Below are 24,305 nucleotides of genomic sequence, written 5' to 3' on the forward strand. Positions count from 1 at the left end.
TTGCTGAATGGAAGAAGAGCATGGAAATGAGAAGCCTCTATTGCTCAAGAAAGCCTCCTGATCTTTTGCCAGCTGGACATCCCCTCTTTTGCCTTTGTCGTTTGGATAAACACCCTGGGTTTACGATGCAGATGGCTCCAGACAACACCTGTGACCCTATGCGAACCTGAGGAGCCTTCCCAGGTGGGTCAATGATTCTAGAGCACAGATCCTTGGTGAATGGACCTACCTAATCATCAACGATAGATCTCTGAGCTCAATGGCAGCTGGGAGTCTCCCAAGAGCTCACCAGAACTGCATATCCTAGCCCTGGGCTTTTAAAGCTTCAGAAATCCTCTTTCATTAGAATCCCAGCCATCCCCCTGGACAGGATTCAGTTGTATACTTCACATCTCAGACTAGTCCTGGCCGTTCTCTTTTAGCCATGAGGTAGATGCTCGGCTCCTGGGGGTCCTGGTGAGGGTCTAGCAGATATGGCCCAAGGCTGTGTAAGTGCCTCAGGAGACATGACATAAGCCATAGTCTAATCCAGGATTCTACAACTCCTTTCCACTGGAATCAAGAGATTTCCTTGAACACTGGCCATCTGTGCCCACTTCTGAAATGCAATGCTGTATTTTGGGCCATATGACCAGGACAAGTACTATCTGCAATTTTGGTGACTGAGGGGTAGTGTAAGATGCCTAATAATTAAAGAGGAATCCCCCCATCTCCCCTACCCCATCAGTAGAGAAGTCCTGCAGTGGGGGAATTATACTGGGAGGGGAGGCAAAGCGTTGGTGAAAGAGGGACTTGAACTAGAACCGGGGGACTATTCTTGGCTTAAGGAGCAAGGGTTTGGAGTAAATGCTTTTGGGTACTATTTCTTTGTTCTCAAGGATTGGCCCTATTTTACAGCCACAAATCAATCTACATTCCTTACTTATTAAACATGATCACCCAATGACAATTCACACTATCTTTTGTCTTAAAACACTTCATTTTCACTATTCTTTTATCTGACTGACGTAAAATTTATATGATTTTGGTATTCAACTGATTTGTTGATACTAGATATAAGGAAAGATCCAAGAAATATCCTTGGGTGTTGAGAATAGTCTAGATCTAGCTGGAAAACTTTCTTGCTAATGGGCAAGCACTGTATTTTCTCAAGAAGAAAATAAAATGAGATCTCTAAGATAAAAGTGGAGACCAGGAGGTATTGACAGGCTTCCCTCTCCCATCCCATTGCTGGTGATAACTTCCCTGTCACTGTTGAGGTTTGCTGTTTCATTTATACACATGATCATTCTTTACACAATTATATAAGCCTTGACCAAAATACACCTTCTTTGGGACACACTTGAGATGTACATAGCGTGTTACCTCAAGCATCCAGGTGAACATAACCTTCTAGGATTCTGAGAACCAAACTGGTTTTGTCTTCTCTGGGTTATCATGGGATCCCACAGGGCCTCAGCTACTGAAGGGGCAGACGAATATAGGGTTAACTAGATCTGCACCTTGAAATCCTTCCAGTCCTTACTACTGAGCCTTCTTAACCCACACACGTATGCTCTATCATACCCTAAGATCAAGTCACCCCTTGGAAAAGGAAAGAGCCCCATGTCAGCTACTCATGGTTTTAGCACGGAGCTAAGTTTTTTGGGGGTGCTGCTCATATCTCTTTAACACAAATCCCCAGCAGCAAGAGGCTTGTCTGCCTGGTGCCAATCCTTTCCGCTGCCTCACCCCAACCCTTTGGCCACAGCTGGATGTCCTAACCCTGAACTCTAAATATGTCATCCATGAGGCTTCTGGAAATTACCCCTGGGACCTCAACCAGACTCCTGCCCTTCTCCTATAGGGATAGCTATGCTGGGTCTTTGACTCAGTTTGGACTTTCTGTCAAAACATGCATGTCTCACATGCACTTTGCCTTGTAAACTGATTTTCTAGTTATGAATCTGCCCTGGTAGCTACTCCCAGAATAATCGACCTAGGATGGTGTGTCTGTGTTCAGACCCTTGGCTTCTTCTCAACGTGGAGGACCTAAGTGGACTCCTGGTCACAGCCAAGAGAAGTGAGGTGCTGATTGGGGAAGTGGAAGAGGGTGGATCCAATTCCAGTTTCTCCCCACCCTACAATGTGTAAAATATCTCATTTATCATGCCAACCTATTTAAGAGTTAATGATCTTAAAATCCCAGCTATGGAGTCCTGATGTTTTCTTCAGGCAGTAATGGCTCACTTGGCCATTGCTAACCAAAGCTCTAAGGCAGAAATACAAACTCCTTCTTAGCCCCGATATGGGTAGTACTGGGAAATTTTCCATTGGACTCTATTGTGGATTGTTTTGTGTTATTTTTTTTAATTGCTTTTAATACACAATTACTGGGCAGACTATAGTCATAGAAAGTTGAAATGCCCATGTTCTAAAAATCAGTGGATGTGAAAGGTCCCTAATATTTGACTCAATTAAATCCTTACTCAGATGCAATTCTAGCCCCTGAAGATTTCCAGGGGCCAGCTAAGGAGGATTCAGGCCCCTCCTTGGGATTTTTATGCCCTAGTTCCACAAGTATAAATCGCAGCAAAATTTTGAATTCAAGTCACCTCCCAGGAATTCTGCTTGGATACAGTCGTACCGGGGTCTGTGCTTGACCATGCACTCAAAATACCTGGGTTCACTCAAAATCAGAGTCAACGCCTTCTCACACCACCTTCTCTATGGCCTCTCCAGTGTTTGGAATATGGTAAAGTTAGCAAATTTTTGTGACATTGCATTCGCTGTCTGTTCCCAGCGAAGGATTTTGCTTGGAACCCGGCATTGCCCTCAGATTACTGTTCAATTACTTCCAAGGGTCTAATATGCAAAGAGTAGGAGCAAAATAAGAACTGTGAGTCTCATTCTGATTTGTTTTCTGAACCACATTCTTTTGTGTTTATGTGAGTTTCCAAATCTCCCTGTGGTTCAGCTCTTTAGAAAACACAGGCGCTTTCCATTAGCCACACATACAATCAGACTCAAAAAGAATCAAGCGGGCCAGACTGAGTTTAAATTGTCCCCTCTTCTTTTGCACATGGGTTAGAATAAAACAAAAGGGAAAAAAGAGAGCTAGAGTTGGAACAATTACTCAGGAGTCTTTTAATCCTGGAAGAGCAGAGTCGTTCTAAGTCTGGAAATTGTAAAACTGTCAGTCCTGGCCTTTCCTTAGCCCCACCCAGCTGAAGTCACTGATGTCCTCAGTGACCCACCCAGGTCCCCAGCTAATCCTGGAAGGGTATGGCAGCCTCAGGCACCACCAAGTGGGACCAGCAATTAGTTCTGCCATCAAATGCCCCCCATTCATTTGCCTCCTCTCTCTGCCCCCCAACTTCTTCCTTGGTCTTCCTCTCCTTCCTCCTAGCCTCACACTGCACCCTAACTGGCTGGAACCCTAAACCCGGCCCAGGCCGTCAGCCCTGGTCCTCCTATGACCGACTGGAGTCATGGCCAAGCCTCCCTCCTGCTCAAAAAGCTTGACTTTGACCCCTGTTTCCACTCCAACTTCTTCAGACACCAGTCTACACGGAAACCAAGCCATTGAGCACTGCACTTTATGTATGGGGCTACCCCCCCAGCTTCTGTCTGTTGCAGAGACCCGGGTCCAGGATGCTCAGCCCCACCCTACTCACTTGTGAGGAGTTTCTCCTTTAGTCAATCTAACTGAGGGCTATGAAAACAATGACTTTTAAGCTGCAGAATGCAACTTATTAACGATTTGGGAAATCAGTTTGGTGGGATGTTGCCAACATTTTTAAAAAAAGAAATAGAATGGAAAAATCAGGATGTACTGCATACTGTAACAGAAATGCTATATGAAACTTTCTGTCAATTATTTGTACATGTTATACATATACTGTGTCAAGATGTAAAGTGTATTTTTTCTTGTGGATCATGATCAAACAGATATTTTAGCAAACTATCTCTACTAATTCATCTTTTCCAACACACACACACACACACACACACGCATACACACCAGGAAAAGCCGAAAAAAAATTTCTGATATCAACTATTGGTACTTTTGGTGCAAATTCAACAGAAAATTGTTGTTGTTAAGAAAACGATCAGGTAGCTGCCCATAAGATATGTCACATAATTGAAATGCACACCAAGATGTGATAAGTGAGACCCATGGGTCACCAGCCAAAGCCACCAATGTGATTTGTGGATGCCTGCCAGGTGGCCATGACCAGACGAGGGATGGTACTGTGGCTTGGAGGGAAGTCAGAGCCCCCTTCATGAGCATGCCACAAGGACACAAGAAGCCCTGCTCAAACACACGGACATGTGAGCAAGAGAAGTACGGAGGGTGGGCGGTGGGGACACAGACAAATTTACTGAGTGGTTAAATTCTTGCCTTGGGCTAAGATTTCCAGTTTGGAGGGAAAGTTGCCTCCTTTCCTCACCACACTCTCCACACACCCGCACCCAGCAGGAGGGTCTTTTGAGGGTAAGCAAAACAGCTTTAAATTATTTTCTATATATCTGAGTATAGTGAGAATATTTTTTTTTCTACTCTGGCACACATGTCTTTGCGATTACTGCATTTCTTTATACTGGCTTTAAAAAAATTCCTAAGGGTGGACTCTCTGGGTTTATACAACATTTTAAAGCTTTTGATAGCAATGACCAAATGGTGCCTCCCTCCCTGGAAATGTGGGACAAGTGACTCTTGAGGGCGTTCAGACCGGCTGTTATGAGCACTGACTTGGTGGCTTACGTGAGTTTAAACTCCTATTCTACTCACTAGTGCGACATTTGAACAAGATGTTTCACTTTCTTACACTTCAGCTTCCTCCTTTTGCAATGGGGATGATAGTATTTCTCTCCTAAGGATTGTTTTGAGGATTAAACCCAACATTTGTAAAGTGTGAAGAGTCCTGCTTGGAACACAGTGACCACACAGGACACGGTGGCCACTGTAACTCACTTCCCACTGTCATGATCACCAAACTCCCAGGAGGCCAGGTAGGAAGTGCTCCTTTTCTTACCCTTTACCCACTCTTGGGATTAGCCCTTTCTGGAATATCTATACATTTTATAAATGAAAATGGAGTTTTATTATTGTTTTTATTTGGATATACTGAATTATAAGCTGTAGTTTTTTTTCATATTTATTGTTCATTTGATTTTGTTTTAAAAACTTTGAGTATCCATCAGGTTGAGCCACATAATTTGTAGAGCCCAGTGCAAAATGAAAACGCAGAACTTCTTGTTTAAAAATTAGGAAGAACTTCAAGATGGCGATAGCAGAGGATTAAACTACGTGGGGGGCCCCTGGGCGACTGCACAGGTCCCACGCCATGAAGCTGACCTTGCTATCAATATTCTTTGCCCATTTTTCTACTGGGGAGCAAATGTTTTCTTAGTCCAGGGAGCAGCAAACCTTTTGTAGAGGGCCAGACGGTAAACATTTTAGGCTCTGAAGGCTCTATGGTCTCCGTGGCAACTAACGCACTCAACTTTGCTGCTCCAGCACAAAGCAGCCATTGATAGTACGTGAACAGAATGACTGAGGTGCTGCTGCGATACCATTTTATTTACAAAAACGGGCTGCGGGCCACAGTGTGCCAACCTCTGTCCTACACTGTGACTTTCTCTCAGTCTTTCTCAAGACAAGATAATTTAAAAATATATGTATTTTTTCCCTGGTAGTTGAGGTTTTAGTGTACTTTTACTATTCATTTCCTGTTATTTACTGCGGAGAATGTAGACTGGAAAAATTGTGCCTTGGGATACATATGGAGGTATTCTTTGTGACTTAATAAATATTTCATGGACTTTGAAAGGAAAGTTTATTCTCTGTGGAGTATAGGGTTTAAAATATGTTTATTAAATCAACCTCATTAATTATTATTCATATCCTCTAAATCCTCTGAATGCTTAAGTATTCAGAGAGATGTCTTTTCAGATTCTGCTGAGAAAATAATTTGGTTTTTCCTCTTCAGCCATCAAAATAAATAAATGTGAGTTATCTTTTTTTTTTTTTTTAGCTGAGGAAGATTTGCCCTGAGCTAACATCTGTGCCAATCTTCCTCTATTTTGCATGTGGGTTGCTGCCACAGTGTGGCTTGACAAGTGGTGTAGGTCTGCACCCAGGATCCAAACCTGTAACCCGGGCTGCCAAAGTGGAGTACAGAACTTTAACCACTTGGCCACGGGCCAGTCCCAAGAGTTATCTTTTTTTTAAGATTTCCTTCTCCCCAGAGCCCCCCAGTACATAGTTGTATATATTGTTAGTTGCAGGTCCTTCTAGTTGTGGCATGTGGGACACTGCCTCAGCGTGGCTTGATGAGCTGTGTGAGGTCCATGCCCAGGATCTGAACCTGTGAAGGAGAGCGTGCGAACTTAACCACTTGGCCACGGGGCCGGCCCCAACCCAAGAGTTACCTTAATACATTTCCTAAATATTGAAGCACCTTTGCATTCCTAGGACAAATTCTACTTAGTCTTGGTATATTATTCTTTTACTACACTGTTTTGTTTTAATAATAAAGTTTTTATTTAAATTTGGTTTGGAAGTTTTGCATATGACTGTTATCTTTGGTAGATATTGATATCAGATATATGCTAGCTTCCTGAAACAAATTGAGAAACTCTCCATCTTTTTCTATTTTCTGGGAGAATTAACTAATATTGAAATGTTCTATTCCTTGAAGATGTGATAGAACTTTCCATGAAACCAACTGGTCCAAAACCAAAGGACATCCTCAAAGGGCAAATTAGTCTCCCTCAAAAGTCCTACTTTTCTACTAGGGGAGGGAAAAATCTGAAAGACTAAGTATTTCACCTAAAGAGATTTTTTAAAATCACCACATTGGACTGTTATTATCACTGGTTCAAAATCGAGGCATTTCCATCCCTCCTACTACCCAGTAGATGGACTTGAGAGGAAGAAAAGAGGAGTCTGGGACTAAAAATAAACTACATTTTTTTTTGTATAAGTAAATAGCATATGAGCAATTTTTTATATCCTGCATAAAAATTTTACATTTTTCGTTTTCTCTTTTGAAAATCCATTCTTTAAATTTTATATTTTGCTGTATAATGGCATTTATAACATTACTATGACTTACTAACTTTTCTAAGGCCATTACTTACTTCAGCTCCTTTTATAACATGTCCTCTTCTTGTACTTTATTTTCAATACATCTTCCATTTTCATGTCAATATTTTCAAGTAATTTCTTTCAATAAGGGCATGTGGATGGTACACATTTTGAATTTTTGTACGTCTGAGGAAGACTAGTTCAGAAATTTAAATACCACATTTCACTCAAGACTCTGTAATTATTGAGATTTTTGATCATTTAATGTTGTAGACCAAAAAAAATCTAAAGTGAATCTGAGTTTCTCTTTTTTAGGCAAGGGGAAGTCTTTTTTTCCTCCTTTTTGGAAGAATGTAGATATGTCTATTTAATCTTATATTCTTAAGAATATATCTAAGATTGTGTGGGTTGTGGATCTTTTAAAAAATTAATTAGGCTAAGTATTTGGTAAGTCCTCTGAATCTGAAGCCTCTAATCTTTCTTCAGCTGAGGAAAGTAATATTTTACTATTTTTTATTATTGTATCTTTTGTAAATGTTCTCATCTTTCTTCCTAGAATTTTCGTTGTCTATATATTGGATATCCTGTTCCTAGTCTTTGTGTCACTTATCTCTTGTCTCCTAATTTTAATCTCTATGTCCTTTCGGCTTGAGTTCTGGAGAAAAGTTTCCCAGACTGTATTCGGATGAACTGAATTTACTTTCTGCAATATTCAGTGTGGCGGCCACTGCTTCCAATGGATCTGAATATTCAGAAATAGTATATTTTCTCCCCAAAAGCTTACTTTGAGCTTGTCCCTTTCTCATGACAGACTGTTCTTGTTTGTAGATGCAACATAATCTCAAAATTTACTGAAAACACTAATTAGACATTTATTTGCTTAAATGGCTTTAATGGTCATTCCCACTTCTTTTATATAATAACTATTATATTTTGGAGGTTTCTTTAAAAAAGATTCACTTTTTAGGTAATTTCTTGAAGAAAATTATCCTACACCCCATTTTAGAAGAATCCATATCTATTTGAAAATGTCTCTATTTTCTTCACATGTAGGTGACATCTTGGCTAGGTATAATATTTTAGGTCATAAATTGTATCCATCAAAATTTTCTATCATTTAATGTTGCAGAATCTTTGTAGGTAACCTGTTTTTTGTTCCCCACTCATAAAATTCTTTTTTTGTCCTTTTTTTTTTTTTGGTAAGGAAGATTGGCCCTGAGCTAATGTCTGTTGCCAATCTTCCTCTTTGTGCTTGAGGAAGATTGTCCCTGAGCTAACATGCATACCAATCTTCCTCTATTTTGTATGTGGGATGCCACCACAGGATGGCTCAATGAGTGGTGTGTAGGTCCACACCCGGGATCTGAACCAGCGAACCCCAGGCTACCGAAGTGGAACGCACGAACTTAACCACTATGCCACTGGGCCAGCTCCTTCTTTTTGTCTCTGAAATTAAAAATTTCACCAGGATATGTCTAACTATTAGCCTTTTTAAATTAATTAATTAATTTTGGTTTTTACTTGATGAACCTATTCAATCTGCATTTTCAGGTTTCTCTTAAATCAGAAAAGTTCTCTTCTATTATATCTTTGAATGTTTCTTCTAGACTACTCTTTAGCAACCAAAATTATCTGGTATATTGGATATCTATTTTTGCCAACCATTGTCATCTTCTCTCTCATCACTTTCATCTAACTCATTGTTCTATTCAAATTATGAGAATTTCTCAAACATGCCTCCATCATTTATTTCACTTTCTGCATTGTCAGTTCTACTCTTTACTGCTTCTCAGGTGACTTTACATTTTTCCATATTATTTTATATTTCCTTAATTGTTCTAAGTCTCTTTACTTCCCATTTCATATTTTATCTCCAGTTTCACAAATTTCTTATTTTATTTAACTTCATTGAAATCATAAAACATAGGGTGCTAAAACTGATCTCTTTTGCTGTTGAAAATTTTTTCCATAAATACGTTCCTCTTTCACCTCAGGAATTTTGTTTAATCACTTACTTTAAGTTGCTAAAATTCTGCAGGCCCTATTTTCATCCTTGAATATGGGAAAGTATAATTGGATCTGTTATTTGCTTCTTAAATAGGTTTGGGTTTTTTTTTTCTTGCATCATCTCACACTTACAAACTTCTCTAAGAACTTAATCTGGGGGAAGAAGTTGGTCTTGAAAGCTAAAGTAAGCTTATATTATTGTCCCATCAATTAGGGGAGAGTGGGAATGGAATAGACCTTCATCTTTTCCCACAGAGGAACTTCATCCTTGCAAGGTTTGTGTGTTTGTTTTGGACATGGTTAGACCAATTCCAACTTGCCGTACGTAGGGTTTTTTGACCTGGTGTCTACTCCAGGTTCACATTGTGCTGTACCTGATCTCATTCTTGATCCTGATTGCATCCATATAATCAAAGACAGAAGTCTGCCATTTTCTTGCAGGCCCAGGATCTACCGGGAGGATTCAGGAATGCTGGACAGGATCACTGTCAGGAAGATGCCTGGTTCATGGGCTCTCTCTTTTGTGGCTTAATTTCCCCTCTGACTATCCAGTGCAGCTGTTTCTGCATGATGCTGATGCACAATGGCAGCCAGGCTCCAACGAGATGGTTCTCATCTCTCCTATGTCCCATTCTTTACTTCAAACTCACTTCCAGATTTGGGATTGTTCTTGGGGCTCCTCCAGAATCTTCCTCTACATATTTTTTTTACAACTTGGCAGCAGAGTTGAAAGTAGAACCTGGCTGACCTCCTTGAAACTCAGCCCATCTGCTTTGTTTCTAGTGAAATTTCTTACACGTGTGTTGCATGTCAGTGTTGCTGTCCTTAGTCTTTGGACCTGATGCGGACTTCCCCCAGATGTCTCCTCGAGCCTTTCTCTTTTTGGTGGGGGTAGGGCAGTTACAGATGAGAGTGGGGAGGCAGTGAGGGAGAGGCTAACTGTCTGCTTTCAGCTTCTTTTTCAGAAGTCAGAAGCAAACTTTTTTCCCTTTCTCATCTCCCTCTAATACCCTCAGCTCATCAAATTTTGGTTTCTGCATTTATGATGCCCTCAATCAACACTTCCAAAAGGCACCATTGCCTCTATTTCTGCTGAAGCATATGGCCTTTCTCAGTTCTCATCTTGCTGGATGTATTTATAGCATGTATAAATACATCAGATAATATTTATTGACTCAGCAATCTAATTTTTGAATGCCTGGTAGGTCCTTTAGAATCTATAGGTTAATAATTACAACACAACATTTACTGAGTACTTACACAGCAGCAGGCATTGTGCTGAGTACTTCATAGTCATTGCCATTTAATAATAACACCTGGCACTTAAAGAGCACTTCCTAGGTGCTCCCAGGACTCTGTTCTGGACACAACAACCCTGTGTGGGTAATACTATTGTCTCCTTTGTTACAGAAGAGGAAACTGAGTTCACAAAGAGGTTAAGTAACTTGCTGAACGTCATACAGCTAGTAAGTGGTACGGCTGGGATTGGAACTCAAGTGGTCTGGCTCTAGAGTCCATGTTCTTAGTCCAAACACTGTGCTCACAGTGTCTCCTTTCTGGAGTTTAAACCTGTGCTCTTAACACCTGGGCAACACTGCCTCCCCATGGAGGGGTCGGGAAATGTACAACCACAATTCATAGCATTAGGTGCTAAGATGGTGAGAAGCACTAGAGAATTTCCACCAATTGTTATGGGAATTTGGGAGTGGGGATACCAGGAAATACTTAAAATTGGGGCAGTTACATGGAATCAGGAGTGCGGAGCTGGCTGCCCATTTTAATGGAATAAGGTGTACAAGATGCTTCACCTGTTTGACCTTCAATTCTCTTTCCTTTTATTTCTTTCATATTGTCTTTTATGACAGTTAATAATCAGGATGACCATATAACTTAAAATCCAGGCTGAGACACTTTCAAGAGTAAAATAGAAAGCTATTAATAATTATACTGAGACAGTAGGCATAGGCCAGGAATGTCCTGGGCCATACGTTTATTTATTTATGGTTACATTATGGATGTATAATGGCATCTTGTATTTCCTTTTACTTTATATTGTTTACTATTGTGACTGGTGTATCATTACAGTTAGGATACTTTTTTCTGATTTGCTGTATAATTTCCATAAACCTGGTATTTGCATTATCTTTTATGTAAGGAATGATGGCAGGATGACTATGATTCTGATCATAATCCTTTTGCCATCAAGATATTGGGAAAGCCCTGTTCCACGTGGTTCCTACAGGTACTTATTAACTGAAGCAGTATATGGTTGAGCATCAGGATTTGAGGAAAAGAAAATAAGGCCACCGAATGACAAACACTAAGGGTTATTCTTCTCCATCTCTTGATAATGGATCACTCCACTGCTTATCACGGGATGAGTTGTAATGAGGTTGAGGGATTCTGATCAAGGAAAGGACTTGGAATGAAGATATAATGCAGAGAGATGATTGTTCTTAACCTTTTGGTAACACATGGAGCTACAACTAGTGATGGGAGAGGACCAAGTGCTGGTAATTGTCTCAAAGAGTAAGAGGGCATCACCTATGTAAAGATGGGAGTGGTGATGAAGGTATTCTAGTTAAGGACAAGAGAGGGCATGGATTAGTTCAGGGAACTGCAGAGTACAATTTTTTTTGGAAATTAAAAGGGTGAGGAGATGAAGCTTGGGAAATATGTAGTGGCCTGAGCAATAATGCCCTTGAATACCTTGCTAAGGAGCTTACGTTTTATCTTAAAAGAGCTTTGGAAGTGTTTAAAGGTTACAGGGTTGGGGAAGATGATGTCAAGATTAGATCTATGTTCTAAAAAGAACAATTTGGTATCAGTGTCAAAAATAAAGTGTGGGGGGAAGGGTAAAGAAAGGAGGTAAAGAGACCAATTTAGAGAATGCTTGAGTGAACTGAGTGAGAAATGGCCTGAACTAAGGCAATGATGAGGCAGAGAATGGGGTAGACACAGGAGAGATGCGGGAATGGAAATTGCCAGGCCTTGCAGTATGAGAAAGAAGATTACTTCCAGATCTTTGGCTTAAGTGCCTGGGTTTCTGGTGATATCGTTGGCCAAGACTAGAAATAGAGGAGGAGATGATTTCAGGGGGAAAACATGGAATTGATCATCCCTCCATTGAAATTCTCTCTCTCCTAGCCTCAGTGGTACAATTCTTTGCTGGTTCTCTTCCGATTGTTTTGGCAACTTTTTCTCAGCTCTGTTTGGTAGAGTTTTTTCTTTGACCTAGACATTCTTGTTGGCAATTCCTCTAGGTGGGACCCTGGCCATCTTCCTCTTTAAACTCCACTTCTTCTTGACAGGTTTTCATACTGATATTATCTTGATATTATCTCGATATTATTTATTATCCATAGCCACATTTCCAACTACTACCCTTGAGCTAACAACACTCAAGTCTTTATTTTCAGTTCCAGGGAACAAATCCAACTGCCTACTCAACATCTCCACCCAAAAGTCCCACATGTTCAGACTCAACACGGCCACGCCAAACTTCTCTTCCCTTCTGAAACCTATTCCTCGCAACTCTTTCCTCTCCTGTTCTCTCACATCCAATTGCTCAAGTCCTGCTGCTCCTCACTACAAAACAGCTCTCAATTCCATTTACTCTTTTTCCCTCATTCCTACTACAAGAATAAATGACATATGTGTATATTTATAAAACACATACATAAACTTGCCGCTTTTGTCCTTAAAAACCTTTAATCCCACAACCTATTGCTGATATGAAAAAATTGACTCTTCCCAGCTCCTTTTTCCTGTCACTCTCCCTGTCATGCTTACATCACAGAGTATGTGTCACTTTGCTTTCTTGTATGTTGCTCCTTTGATAGCAATGTTTTTCCTTTACTTTGTCACCTTACAAAATCCTGCTCAACATTCAAGTTCCAGATCCAAAGTTACCTCCTCTATGAAGTCTCCTAAGCCTCTATCATCTCAACCAAAATTAATTATTTCATCAACTCTGTTTCCCTAGCCTTTTGTCTCTTCTACTAAATTATGAAATCCTTGAGAGTCAGAGACACATCTTAGGCATTTTGTAATTCCATAAATTTACCACAGTTTGATAAGTACTAAATTGATGTATTCCTTACCCTAGCCAGGCAGTCCTGCTTGGAATCTAAGGAAGTGTCTTTTGTTAGAGAACCACATCTTCTTTCTCTAGGGATAATTACCACCACCATCGCCACCACCATCATCGCTATCACTACCACCATCTCCACCACCAGCATCGTTACCACCACCATCATTACCACCACCATCATTACCACCATCTCCACCACCACCATCTCCACCACCACCATCGTTACCACCACCATCATTACCACCACCATCATTACCACCACTCCCACCACCACCATCATTACCACCACCATCATTACCACCACCTCCACCACCATCATCATCACATCACCATTACCATCTATCATCTGGACACTCACATACCAAAAGCTTCATTAAAGGTTTTAATCTAATATTATTTAATCTTTACAACACTTCTGTGAGGCAGAAATTTTAACACCTATTTTACTGATGAGAAGACTAAGGTTCAGAGAGGCTAAATAATCTGCCCAAGGTCACAAAGCTTGGTGAAAGGCTGAGCTGGTATTTGAACCCAGAGATGCTTGATTCTGAAGTTGGCTCTCTTAACTCCTGTGCTTGAGCCCCGGTTCATTCCTGTGAGGCACTGGGGCACATCTCATGTATGGAGTCTTGACAGGAAAGGAACAAAGGACTGTCCTAGTGAACACCGTGATTTACATGTGTATGCACACATGGCAGGATGTGGTTACACTGAAAGGCAAAGCATAGCCCATTGGTGACCTTTGCTCTTCCTCTTCCATATCATATTGGGCTTCTCCTGCCACCATCTAAAATTAAGAACTCTTCTTGGTGTCCGGTTCTGAGGGGTCTGCTGCCTCAGCGACATCCTCACCATAGAGGGGAAAGGCCATCATTACGAGGCAGATTTTCTTGTCTTCCTGTTCAGTTTCACAGTTTATTGTGGGAGGGAGAGAACCATATCAGAATTACCCGGGAACCTTTTCCAATACATATATATATGCCTGCCCTGGCCTCCTGAGGTTCTGATCCAACCCCTGGTTGAGAACTACTGGTTTAGCATATTCACTTCCAAGGTCTACAATTTCCACTGGCCCTCTTATCACTAGGGCCTTCCTCCTTGTTCCTCTAGATGAATGCTCCTCCCGCTCAGATGTAGTCCCGGGGTGCTAGGACTCAGCATCATTGGCATGCCTTGCTCTACCCTGCAGTCCTTCAGTGGGGAGTTCTCAATAAGGGTGGTAACATCTCACAGGAAGGCATTTAGATATAAATGTAGAGCCGTTTATTTACTGATTATCACAATGACCAGGAAGCTAATGTTATTTGTAAAGTAAGGATCAGAAATGTTAAACATCCTACAGCCCCTCACAGTGAAAAATTGTCCCACTGAAAATGCCACCGGCACCCCCATTGAGAAACACATTGATCGTAGCCCAGATACTCTTGATTCAAACTCTGAATCAGCCTCTGAAATATCCGGGCTTCCTCTCGGCTCAGCTGCTGCAGTGTTCCGGGGACTGCTCTCCCTTCCCAGCCTTTCAAATTCCGTCATAATCCACAAACTGTGGACAAAGAGATTCTTAGCTCTCCAATATATTCATGTAATACTTAGATAGCGGGAAAGCATCTAATCTCCATTTCTACCTTCCATTTAATCTAATTTAATCATCTGCCCACTGTGCTGACCATTTCCTCTCAAGTATGGGAGGAACGAGGAAGGGAGGAAAGAGCAGGGGCCATGACTGCCTCATGGGCAGATCTGAACTGTCACGTCTGATAGTAATTCCAGGTTGACGAATATATCTAAGACCTAGCTCCAAGCTGATCCTTTTCCAGAAGTCTTATCTCTTTACCTTCTCTCAATGATTACTCCTTTCTTGCTTACTCAGGCCAAAGCATTGTTTAATTATAGGTTTGTAGTAGAGGCTTTTAGTACCCACCCATATCTGGCTTTCCTCTCCTTTTATATAGAGGAGGATGACATTTTTTCATCCTCTTTCCATAGGCTGAAGCCACGTGACTAGTTCTGACCAGTGTGCTGTGAGTGGGAGGAAGGATGTGTGTCATTTCCAGCAGGAGCACTTCACTGCCAGCCAGAGACCCTCAGTATTTTCTTCCCTTGCAGCCATGATGGTGGAAGCTGGTGTTAAGAAAGAGTCACCACCAGTCTAGCTTCCAGGACAGCTACCAGGAGCAGAGCCCCTGCTGGCCCTGATCAGACATGCAGCACAGGCAGAGATTACAAACCAAGGTTTATACCTTTGTTTTTTTGTGTCCCTGAGATTTTGGGAATTTTTTGTTACCACAGCATAACCTAACCTACCCTGATTGATTCAATGTTCTTTTGCATGTTTAGCTTCTTTTCATCTTTGTGCGTAGATCATGAGTCAGAGAGGCTGGGGTTTGAGGTTGAGTTGCCCCCCTTAAGAGTGACCTTGGCTAACCTTTTTAAACCTCAGTTTCCTCATGTGTCAAATGGTGATCATGACTGTGCTGACCTTATGTGGTTGTAAAGAATAAACCAGATCACATGGGCAAAGCGCTTACCACAGTGTCTGGCAGGTCCCAAGGGCTCAGTAAACATTACTTATTTCTTCTCTTTATTGATCAAAAATTGACTTTACCAGCCCCCTGCCCCAAATCCTCATTGAAGCATTTAGCTTTGGCTGCCTGGAGTCCTTCTAATGTCCTTCTGCCTAAAAAGCAAATAGTCTGGGACTGCTTCCTGCTTCTTTTACGTTCCTGCAGCTCCCAGAACAGGACATTGCCTGCAACAGGCACTGTGTTATCCATGCCTTTAATGGAGTACATGCTCGTGATTGGGACTGAACATATTTATGTCAAATGAATGAAAGATTCAGCTCAGCCAACTTGAAAAATCTCATTACTTTTGTCAGTACGACCCTGGCACGTCTGGGAAACATGTCAGGAAACGTCCACATATCCACTTTGTCTTTTGTTGCCGATTAATGGCTGGGAGAGGTGAAACCCAGTCTCTTGGCCACACATCAAAAATAGACACATGCTCTAAATTAGCATAAAGCAAATCCCATTTGCATTTATGTCACAGCCAAGCCTCGCTAAGGGATGCCAAAGTTTGTTCCTGGACCACTGGGAGTCCCTTAGCACTTGGAGATAATTACAGGTTATCTTAGGATGGGTGCCTTCCTCTAGCACTCCTGGATTCTATTCTCAGCTTGACACTGAGTTTTACTAGGTCTCCACAGCTAAGGAAATCAGAGGTAATTACTTGGCTAACCCAGACAGAAACACAACACAAAACAAAACACTTCCGCCTTATTTACTTTTATTTTAGACCCATATGCCAAACCTTCCAATTTGTAGGCAGCTCTGCTAACTAACACCTGGCCTGATAAGTCTTCTCCAAATCTGGAACCCATTGGAGGAACATTTAAAACCAACCACAGGCTCTATCTCAATACCAAAAAAAAAAAGAAAGAAAAAGACATTCCTGGCCCCTGAAAAGTTTTTGTTGTTTTTTGGGGTTTTTTTGGTAAGGAAGATTGGCCCTGGGCTAACATCTGTTGCCAATCTTCCTCTCATGAGCAGTGCATAGGTCCGTGCCTGGGATCAGAACTGGCGAATCCCTGGCCACCAAAGTGGAATGTGTGAACTCAGCCACTACACCACCAGGCTGGCCCCCTGGAAAACTTTTTTTCTGATGCCTCTTAGGAGTATTATTGTAGCATTGTCAAGGTGCCTTCTAAAGGACTGTTTTCCTTAATCAGAGCCATTTTTGCATTTTCATTATTTGGAGCCCTCCTCCAAAGCATTTCTGAAAACAAGCTACATCTGTGTGTTTTAACACATTCTACAGAGTTGAATTTCCCTTTGCCATCAGATTCAATCTGAAAACATTACTAATTTATTGGACCTTCAAGTGCATCATAATCAAATGTCCTCAGAGTCCTATCCATCAGTTAACCCCCAGATCTCTGAAGCATCTCTGCGGACAGCAGGGATGGGAGTTCCTGAAACTTCCAATCAACTGGAGCTGATTTAACAGCAGAACAGTAGCTCCTCAGTTAAGTAATCTTAATTGCCTTCTGCACCATCATTTACTGAAACTCTGATGCAGGGACTTTCAATTCCTGGAATCCGCCCAGTTCCTCTAGTTGTGTTGCCATGTGCTTCTCATTATGACCCAACTGTACAGGGCAGTGATGAGTGGAAAGAGCTGGGCTGGGAGTCAGGAGCAGACATCGTCCCCACTGTCATGATCTAATCCTAGGTCCTTGGGCAGGTCACTTACTCCAGTGTGTTGACACAGGTTGAACAGTATGCTCATCTGTAAATTAGAGACAGCAGTGCTTGCCCTAGTACCAAGCCAGGTTGTCTTTGGAGTACTTGTGAGATGGCGTAAGTATTGGGAAACTTTAGTTCTTACGCTAGAGATTTCTTTTGTAAGTTAGTAGCTGGAAACCCAGAAGATATTTTCCCAGAAAAACAATATTACACCTGGTAGTGAGGGTCCCAGTCTAATGCTATAAAAACCTATTCAATGCCATATCCCTGAAGTACAACATATAGTAATGGTCTACTGATCCTCACCATCATGGGATCATCTAATTAGGGGTGCTTGGGTTGGAGCTCTGGGTGAGTGGCAAGATGGAGTCCCCTTGTATGCGGGAAAAGAGAAAAAGAAAATTGGTACTGAACAAAAAAGAAGGCAGAGGGAGGCGTTCCGGAGCTCTAATGGGGAAGAAGCACATGGCGAGCCTGTGGAGGGCCTTTGCAAATGTAAGGATTTATTGAGTGACAGGCTGCGGCTTTGGGAAGTCCTATAAATAAAGCTATTTAGTGCTTACTGTCACTCTCCAGCCCACCGTCTCCTCCACTTGTCCTGCTCTCTACTCCACCATCCTATTTTTGAAGCCTTTAGGGCACACATGAATATAACCAGCACTTCCACGAGACTCATGATGGAGAATCCACTTTTTCCATTTGAGTGACTAATGGCTCTCTATAAGATAGATCAATATGTGATACATAATATATAGTGTAATAGTGGAACAGCCCTGTGAGAGGGGAACGGTACATTCACGTCTGTGGGTCGGTCAACGGAGTGCGTTAATCTTGGAGAATCCCCTGGAAGATTTAAAGGGGGCTAGCAGCTCCTGGCTGTTTTTTTGTGGCTAGAGGCCTTCCAAATCTGACTTTTCAAATCTCCGATTGAATTCCCAGCAATCTATTTTTCCTGACTGTAACCAGAAAAGCATGTTGAAATGAACATGAAATTCCATCAGTATAAAGCCTTGTGAAGCCCAGTCCGCCAGCCCCATCGCCAAAGCCGCTAATAATGCCCTATTGTGTTACTGTGGTGGTCTAGGTTATCATTATGAAGTCTTTGCTCCTGGTTGAGAAAACATGACATTCCATTAAATGTATAATCTGGGTTCCCTCCAGGCCAGAGCTGCATCCTACTTAAAGCTGAAATGAGCTGAGATTTAATGTCATGGAAAAGAAGAGAACCATTCGCTGGGAAAAAGGGAATTGAGGGGTGGGGAAAAGAATGGTGAATTTAGTGTCCTGTGATCCACTGGTTTCAGCCTGAGGACAGTATCTTGCTGGACAAAGTATCTTAGAAGCCCAAGGAAAAAAACGCATCAGCATTCTTTCCCTTTCCACTCTGCTGTGGTTGGGTGCTGGACAGCACCTTTCAAGGAGATTCTTTCTAGGACAGAAGACCAAGTCTTTAGGGACCACCCAGGGGCCTGTTTGCCATTACTGTCTTTTGGCCCATCCCCCAGCTCTGGGCTCAACAATCATATAAATTAGCCTGGATCAAGATGGCAAGCTGGAGGTGTACACGCTGTCACACCAAATTCTAGCAAGGTTTTCATTCAGCATAAAAATATCCCTCTCTTCAAGCAATAGAACAATGGAAGGAAGTCAGAGGAGTCCACCTAAACGTAAAGGTAGGTACCTTTAAAGGTTTCCTCACCATTTTTTCCCAGAGTATTTTTGTGTTCCCATTGTACTGCAAAGGATCCTATGGTGCGTTTAGAAATTTACCCTAGGGGCTGGCCATGTGGCCAAGTGGTTAAGTTGGTGTGCTCTGCTTTGGTGGCCCAGGGTTTCACTGGTTTCGATCCTTGGCATGAACCTAGCACTGCTCATCAAGCCATGCTGAGGCGGTGTCCCACATAGCACAACCAGAAGGACCTACAACTAGAATATACAACTATGTACTGGGGGGCTTTGGGGAGAAGAAGAAAAGAAAAACAAAAAAGAAGATTGGCAACAGATGTTAGCTCAGGTGCCAATCTAAAAAAAAAAAAAGAAATTTACTCTAGGATTACATATCAAAGCAGCAGCATCCTCCATAATCAAGAGGGGCTTGGAGCTCAGCATGCTGGTTAGAGACCCTCCTCACACTTAAAAGGAGCTTTTAAAAACTCACAGTCACTTATTTTTGTTGAATATAAGAGTTACATATGTTCATTGTAGAAAGTTTTGGAAATTCAGAAAAGCATAAAAACAGAATTTAAAAATCATGTCTTCTAGAGACAAAATACTATTACATATTGGGTGACTAGAGATATATACATGTGGGTGTTTAGCTTTTTTACAGAGGTAGAATCGTAATGCACATTATATTTGGTAATTGTATTTTCACCTAAGAGTATACTATGAGCATTAAATATTTCTCCTAAAATCGCTTACAAGCATGCATAATATGCATATTCAATATTATGCATATAACATGCATAACAATAAATCCTCTGTTGTTGGACATTTAGGTAATTTTCAGCTTTATTATATAAACAGCATTGCTATAAACACATATATAGGTTACTTCTGACTCTTGGATTTTTACTTTGAGACACATTAACAAATAATCTTCTTGTCTGTGCTATCCAACATGGTAGCCACATGTGGCTATTTAACTTTATATTAATTAAACTTAAATAGAATAGAAAGTTCATTTTCTCAGTTGCACTAGCCACATTTCAAGTGCTCAGTGGCCACATGTGGCTAGTAGCTACCATATTGGACAGCAGAGATACAGAACAGTTGCATCATCACAGAAAGTTCTGCTGGATTGCGCAAGTCCAGAAGGACCATATCAGTTTATATTTTCCTTAAAGACATGACAGTGCCTATCTCCCAGAAGTTGGCCAACACTGAATATTGTAATTCTTTAAAAATCTTTGCCAACTTAAATAACATCTTGTTTGGTATTTTCATTTCTTTGATTACCAGTGAAGCTGAACTTTTCTGTTTGTTTATTGACTTTTATATATGTAGTTTGTGAATTATTTATGTAGTAAGTCTATTTTCTATCGGGATCAACTTTTTTAAATGGCTTTTTTATATTAAGGTCACTCTATAATAAGTAACTTATGTTGCAAAGTTTTTGTAACTTATCTTTTATTTATGGAATTTTTTTAACTTATGGAACTGTACAATTTATTATATTTAAATCTTTTTATAGTTTTCTTAGTTGCTTCTGCCTTGTTTTAAAAGCTCTAAATCTAAGATTACAATAATATTCATCTAAATTTTCTTCTAGTTCTTTCATCATTTCATTTTAAACATTTAAATTTTCAGTTCTTCTGGAATTTATTTTGGTGTGTGGTGTAAAGTAGAAATCTAATCTTTTTCATTACTCATGTCACCAACCACTTGTCCAAGAATCGTTTTTTAAAATAATGAATTTATTCCCCACTGATTTGAGCTTCCATTAAACACTTACATGTCCTTGGATCTGTTTCTAGATTTTCTATTCTGTCCACCTATCCTTTGGCCTTTACCATCCTGTTTTTCCTAATTCGCCTTATAATACCTATTAATATTTGATGGTATATATATTTCTTCGTTATTCTTTTCCAAAAATGTTTTAGCTCTTTTTACCTGTTTTTTCTCTAAGATAAACCTGAAATCATTTTGTTAAATTTCTCTCACCACCAAAATAACTTCTTTCAGAACTTTGAAAAGTTTAATTCAATTTATAAATCAATTTGAGGAGAATTGATTATCTCTACAGTATGGAATCATTCCACTTAGGGACATGGTGATTCTGTCCACTTTTTCAAGTCTCCCTTTTATGTCCTTCTGAACTGGCTTTAAAAAAAGAAAGCACAATGACGGGCATCTCTGTTTTCAGACAGTCTCTGAATCTGTGAGCTGGTGCTCCCAGCCACTAGAAGTAACAAAAGAAATTCCATTTCTTAGCATTAGAATATATTTTCAGTATCCACCTTCTCATAAATCTGCAAGAAAGAGATCTCACTTTTCATCCAAAGAATCTGGAGTTCAAAACAGCCTTTACGGAAAAACCGAACTCCAGGGGCAACTGCAAAGCACATTTGGTGTCTAGCTGGCCAGCTTATTTTGCAGGACTCTTTTTCCAACTCCCAAATACTTTCCAGTCTGTGAAATTCATCTCCCCACCACTGTAACTGCAAGAGGCTCCCTGGCAGTGGGGAGCTCACACAGTTTTAACCAGCGTGGATCTTCTCGGAGGGGCTTTTTATTGTTGAAGTCGGTTTTTAGTAGATAGCAATGAAGCTTCCTGGAATGACTGCGGCTTGGCACATCGAAGGGGGATTTGGGAAGTGTTTAATTGGTCAGAGTTCAGCTCTCCCTTGAGCACAGCCCTAAAGCCTAACCACTATCTGTTTTCAGAAGGAAACCAGGGCTCCTGCACCTCCCTGGTAGCCCACCAGTCAAGAACTTGAATTCGCCTACATCAGGGGTTCTCAAGACTAGCGGAAGGGGGAACTTACCCGTAGGGGAATTTTGGAAACGTCTAGACAGTTTTGGTTGTCACCACTGTGGCCTCGGTGGGAAGGGGGATTGGGAGAGAGAGAATGGAGGAAGGTGGTACTGGCATCTAGCGAATAAGGTCGGGGATGCTGCTAAACACCCTACAATGCACAAGACGGTCTCACAACAAAGAATTTCCCAGCCTAAAGCTCAGTGATGACGAGGTTGAGAAATTCGCCTATTTTCACTAACTGCCCAGGCAGCATGCATTATATTATTAGGAACAAAGACAATGCATTATGTAAAACAGCGATTTTTTTTTTTTTAAAAAGAGATGATTGGCTTTTAAAAGCCCACACACCTTAACTTTAGACGTGCCCGAAAGTTCTGCCTCTCGTAAGCAAGCTTTTCTCATCAACGTTTCTAAAGCAAACGGAAAAGATTCACAGAAACGTAGTAGGGCATCAGCATCCTCAAACTCACGCTCCTCGGTCACAGAAAGCAAGGCAGAAAAGAAGTTTGTCCCCAAACAAACGGCGACGGCTCCCCTGCGGGGGCTCGGGCAGCGAAGAAGGATGGGGAGGCTCGCTCCCCCGACAAAGGCGCAGCGCTCTTGCTCCCTGGAGATGCGTGCCTGACCCAAAGCGACCCTGCCAACAAGCCCAGCCCGGGAAGAAAGCATCATCAGCTTAGTCTAGGGTGCAAACTCACGGCACTTACTTGTCCAAAATGAAGTACAGGTCAAATCCCCCGTAGCAGGCTGGACCCCCTTCCTCCCTGCGTCCCCCTTGTCCGGCGCAGATGAGCACAAAAGTGGCCAAAGAGAGACACTTGAAGCCAATGCCAAGGGCTTTCTGCTCCACGGTGGCCATGACCTGCAGCCCAGGGAGAGGGTAGGGTCCTCTCCTTCCCACGCTCCTCGAACTCGCCAGGACCCTCAGGGGCGCGCCATCCGAGGGGCCCTCCTCTCGGGCCCTTTATTCCCCCTCGCTCTCCTAAAACTCCCCGGAAGCAATTGTCTGGAGGAGTTCAAGGTTTTCTTTCTGGTTTCCGCTTCGATTCTGTTTCTAGGTTTCAAGTTTCAAGAATCCCAATACTGTACTCCGTTTTTTTAAAGGGGCTGCTCCTGACTCGGGCCGGCCGGCCGCTCCGGAGGCTGCGCTGAGGTTTTGCAATTGAAGCAGTTCCGTCCTGACGGTTCTTTGTCCCAGATTTTAAATATTATGGGGTGGGTTTTCAAATTGTTCTTGGTTGGGGGAGTGCTTAGCCTTTTCTCCCTCCTCTCCACCCCTTTCTCATTTTGATGGAGGAAGAAAGTTCAAAGGGTGCCACCTTGTGGCCGGAGATGGAGAAAGCACTCTTCGGCGTTCGCGGGAGCGTGGCTGTCCCCTGTGCCATATTCTTCCCTTTTCTCAGGCACCTTTCCTTTCTCCATTACCTCTTCCCCATTCCTAGTTCTCACTCTCTAGCCTCTTTTATCCCTGTCCTTTCCTTTTCTATCCTACGTGTGCTGCTAAGGTCACTGTAAACATTTGATGAGAACGGACTTTCTCTAAGCACCGTGCCTCGGACCCCACGCTGGGACCTTTGCAGACAAGCCATTGTGCAATGAAGTAGAGAAGAACGGGGCCTTTGTGATCTGAATCATCCAAATGACCTTATAGTAGTCTTAGCGCAGATCATAAAAGAGACTGTTGGGGTCCAGTCATGTGGTTGAAAACAGCATAAAGAGTCCCACAGAGAAGGCTACTCCTGGCATGGAACAGCTGAGCATTCTAGATTGTCTCTTTCTCCAGATTTCAGAAAGCCTGTAATAAGTTCTTTTCAGCCTGTGAACTTTGACTTTTCTCACCCTATCTTTGATTTAGGGCAGAGGAAGTAAACAGTTTGGGACTGGCAGTGACGTCCTGTGTTAGCCTTTCTGAAGTGAGGGATCCTCTACAGTGGGCTCCGAGCCCCAGTTCCAGACAGAAGCTCAGTTTTAGTTTCATATGAGTTCCACTCTGGGAGTCCTCAATATCATTCTTGCTCCAATTTCCAAGATTATTCCTCCAGACACACATCTTCCCCTCCACTTGTGAGCCTCTAAATTTGAGAAATTCATAATGCATTGAACTAGCCTGCCTCCAAAATGATCCCCAATGTCCCTCATCTCCTGGTATACACTCCCTCTCCCACACGGATAAGACTGACCTGTGTGTAATTAATATGATGTTGCAGAAATGATGGTGTGTGACTTCTGAGGCTAGGTCATCAAAAATATTGTGGCTTTTTCCTTGCTCTCTTGCATCACTTGCTCTGGGAGCCCAGTGCCATGTCTTGAGGTCGCTCAAACAGCCCTATGGAAGAGTCCATGTGGTAAGAAACTGAGATCCTCTGCAGACAACCAGTGTCAGTTTGGCAGGCATGTGAGTGA

General features: G+C 41.8%; 1 protein-coding gene across 2 annotated transcripts in view; it reads right to left on the bottom strand.

Moving 5' to 3' along the window:
- Positions 1 to 23,209, bottom strand: part of ANTXR1 (ANTXR cell adhesion molecule 1) — a 218,807-nt gene extending 195,598 nt beyond the window's left edge. The window contains exon 1 of one of the 2 annotated variants that reach the window (XM_005599916.4): positions 22,610 to 23,209. In XM_005599916.4, coding sequence (XP_005599973.2) covers positions 22,610 to 22,761 — 152 coding nt within the window. In that variant the 5' untranslated portion in view covers positions 22,762 to 23,209. Of the gene's footprint in view, positions 1 to 22,250 lie in introns of both variants that reach the window. The other variant, XM_070236270.1, reaches the window with a different exon arrangement.
- Positions 23,210 to 24,305: the final 1,096 nt, after the last annotated feature.

Source organism: Equus caballus, chromosome 15 (assembly GCF_041296265.1).
Source record: "Equus caballus isolate H_3958 breed thoroughbred chromosome 15, TB-T2T, whole genome shotgun sequence".
NCBI lineage: Eukaryota > Metazoa > Chordata > Mammalia > Perissodactyla > Equidae > Equus > Equus caballus.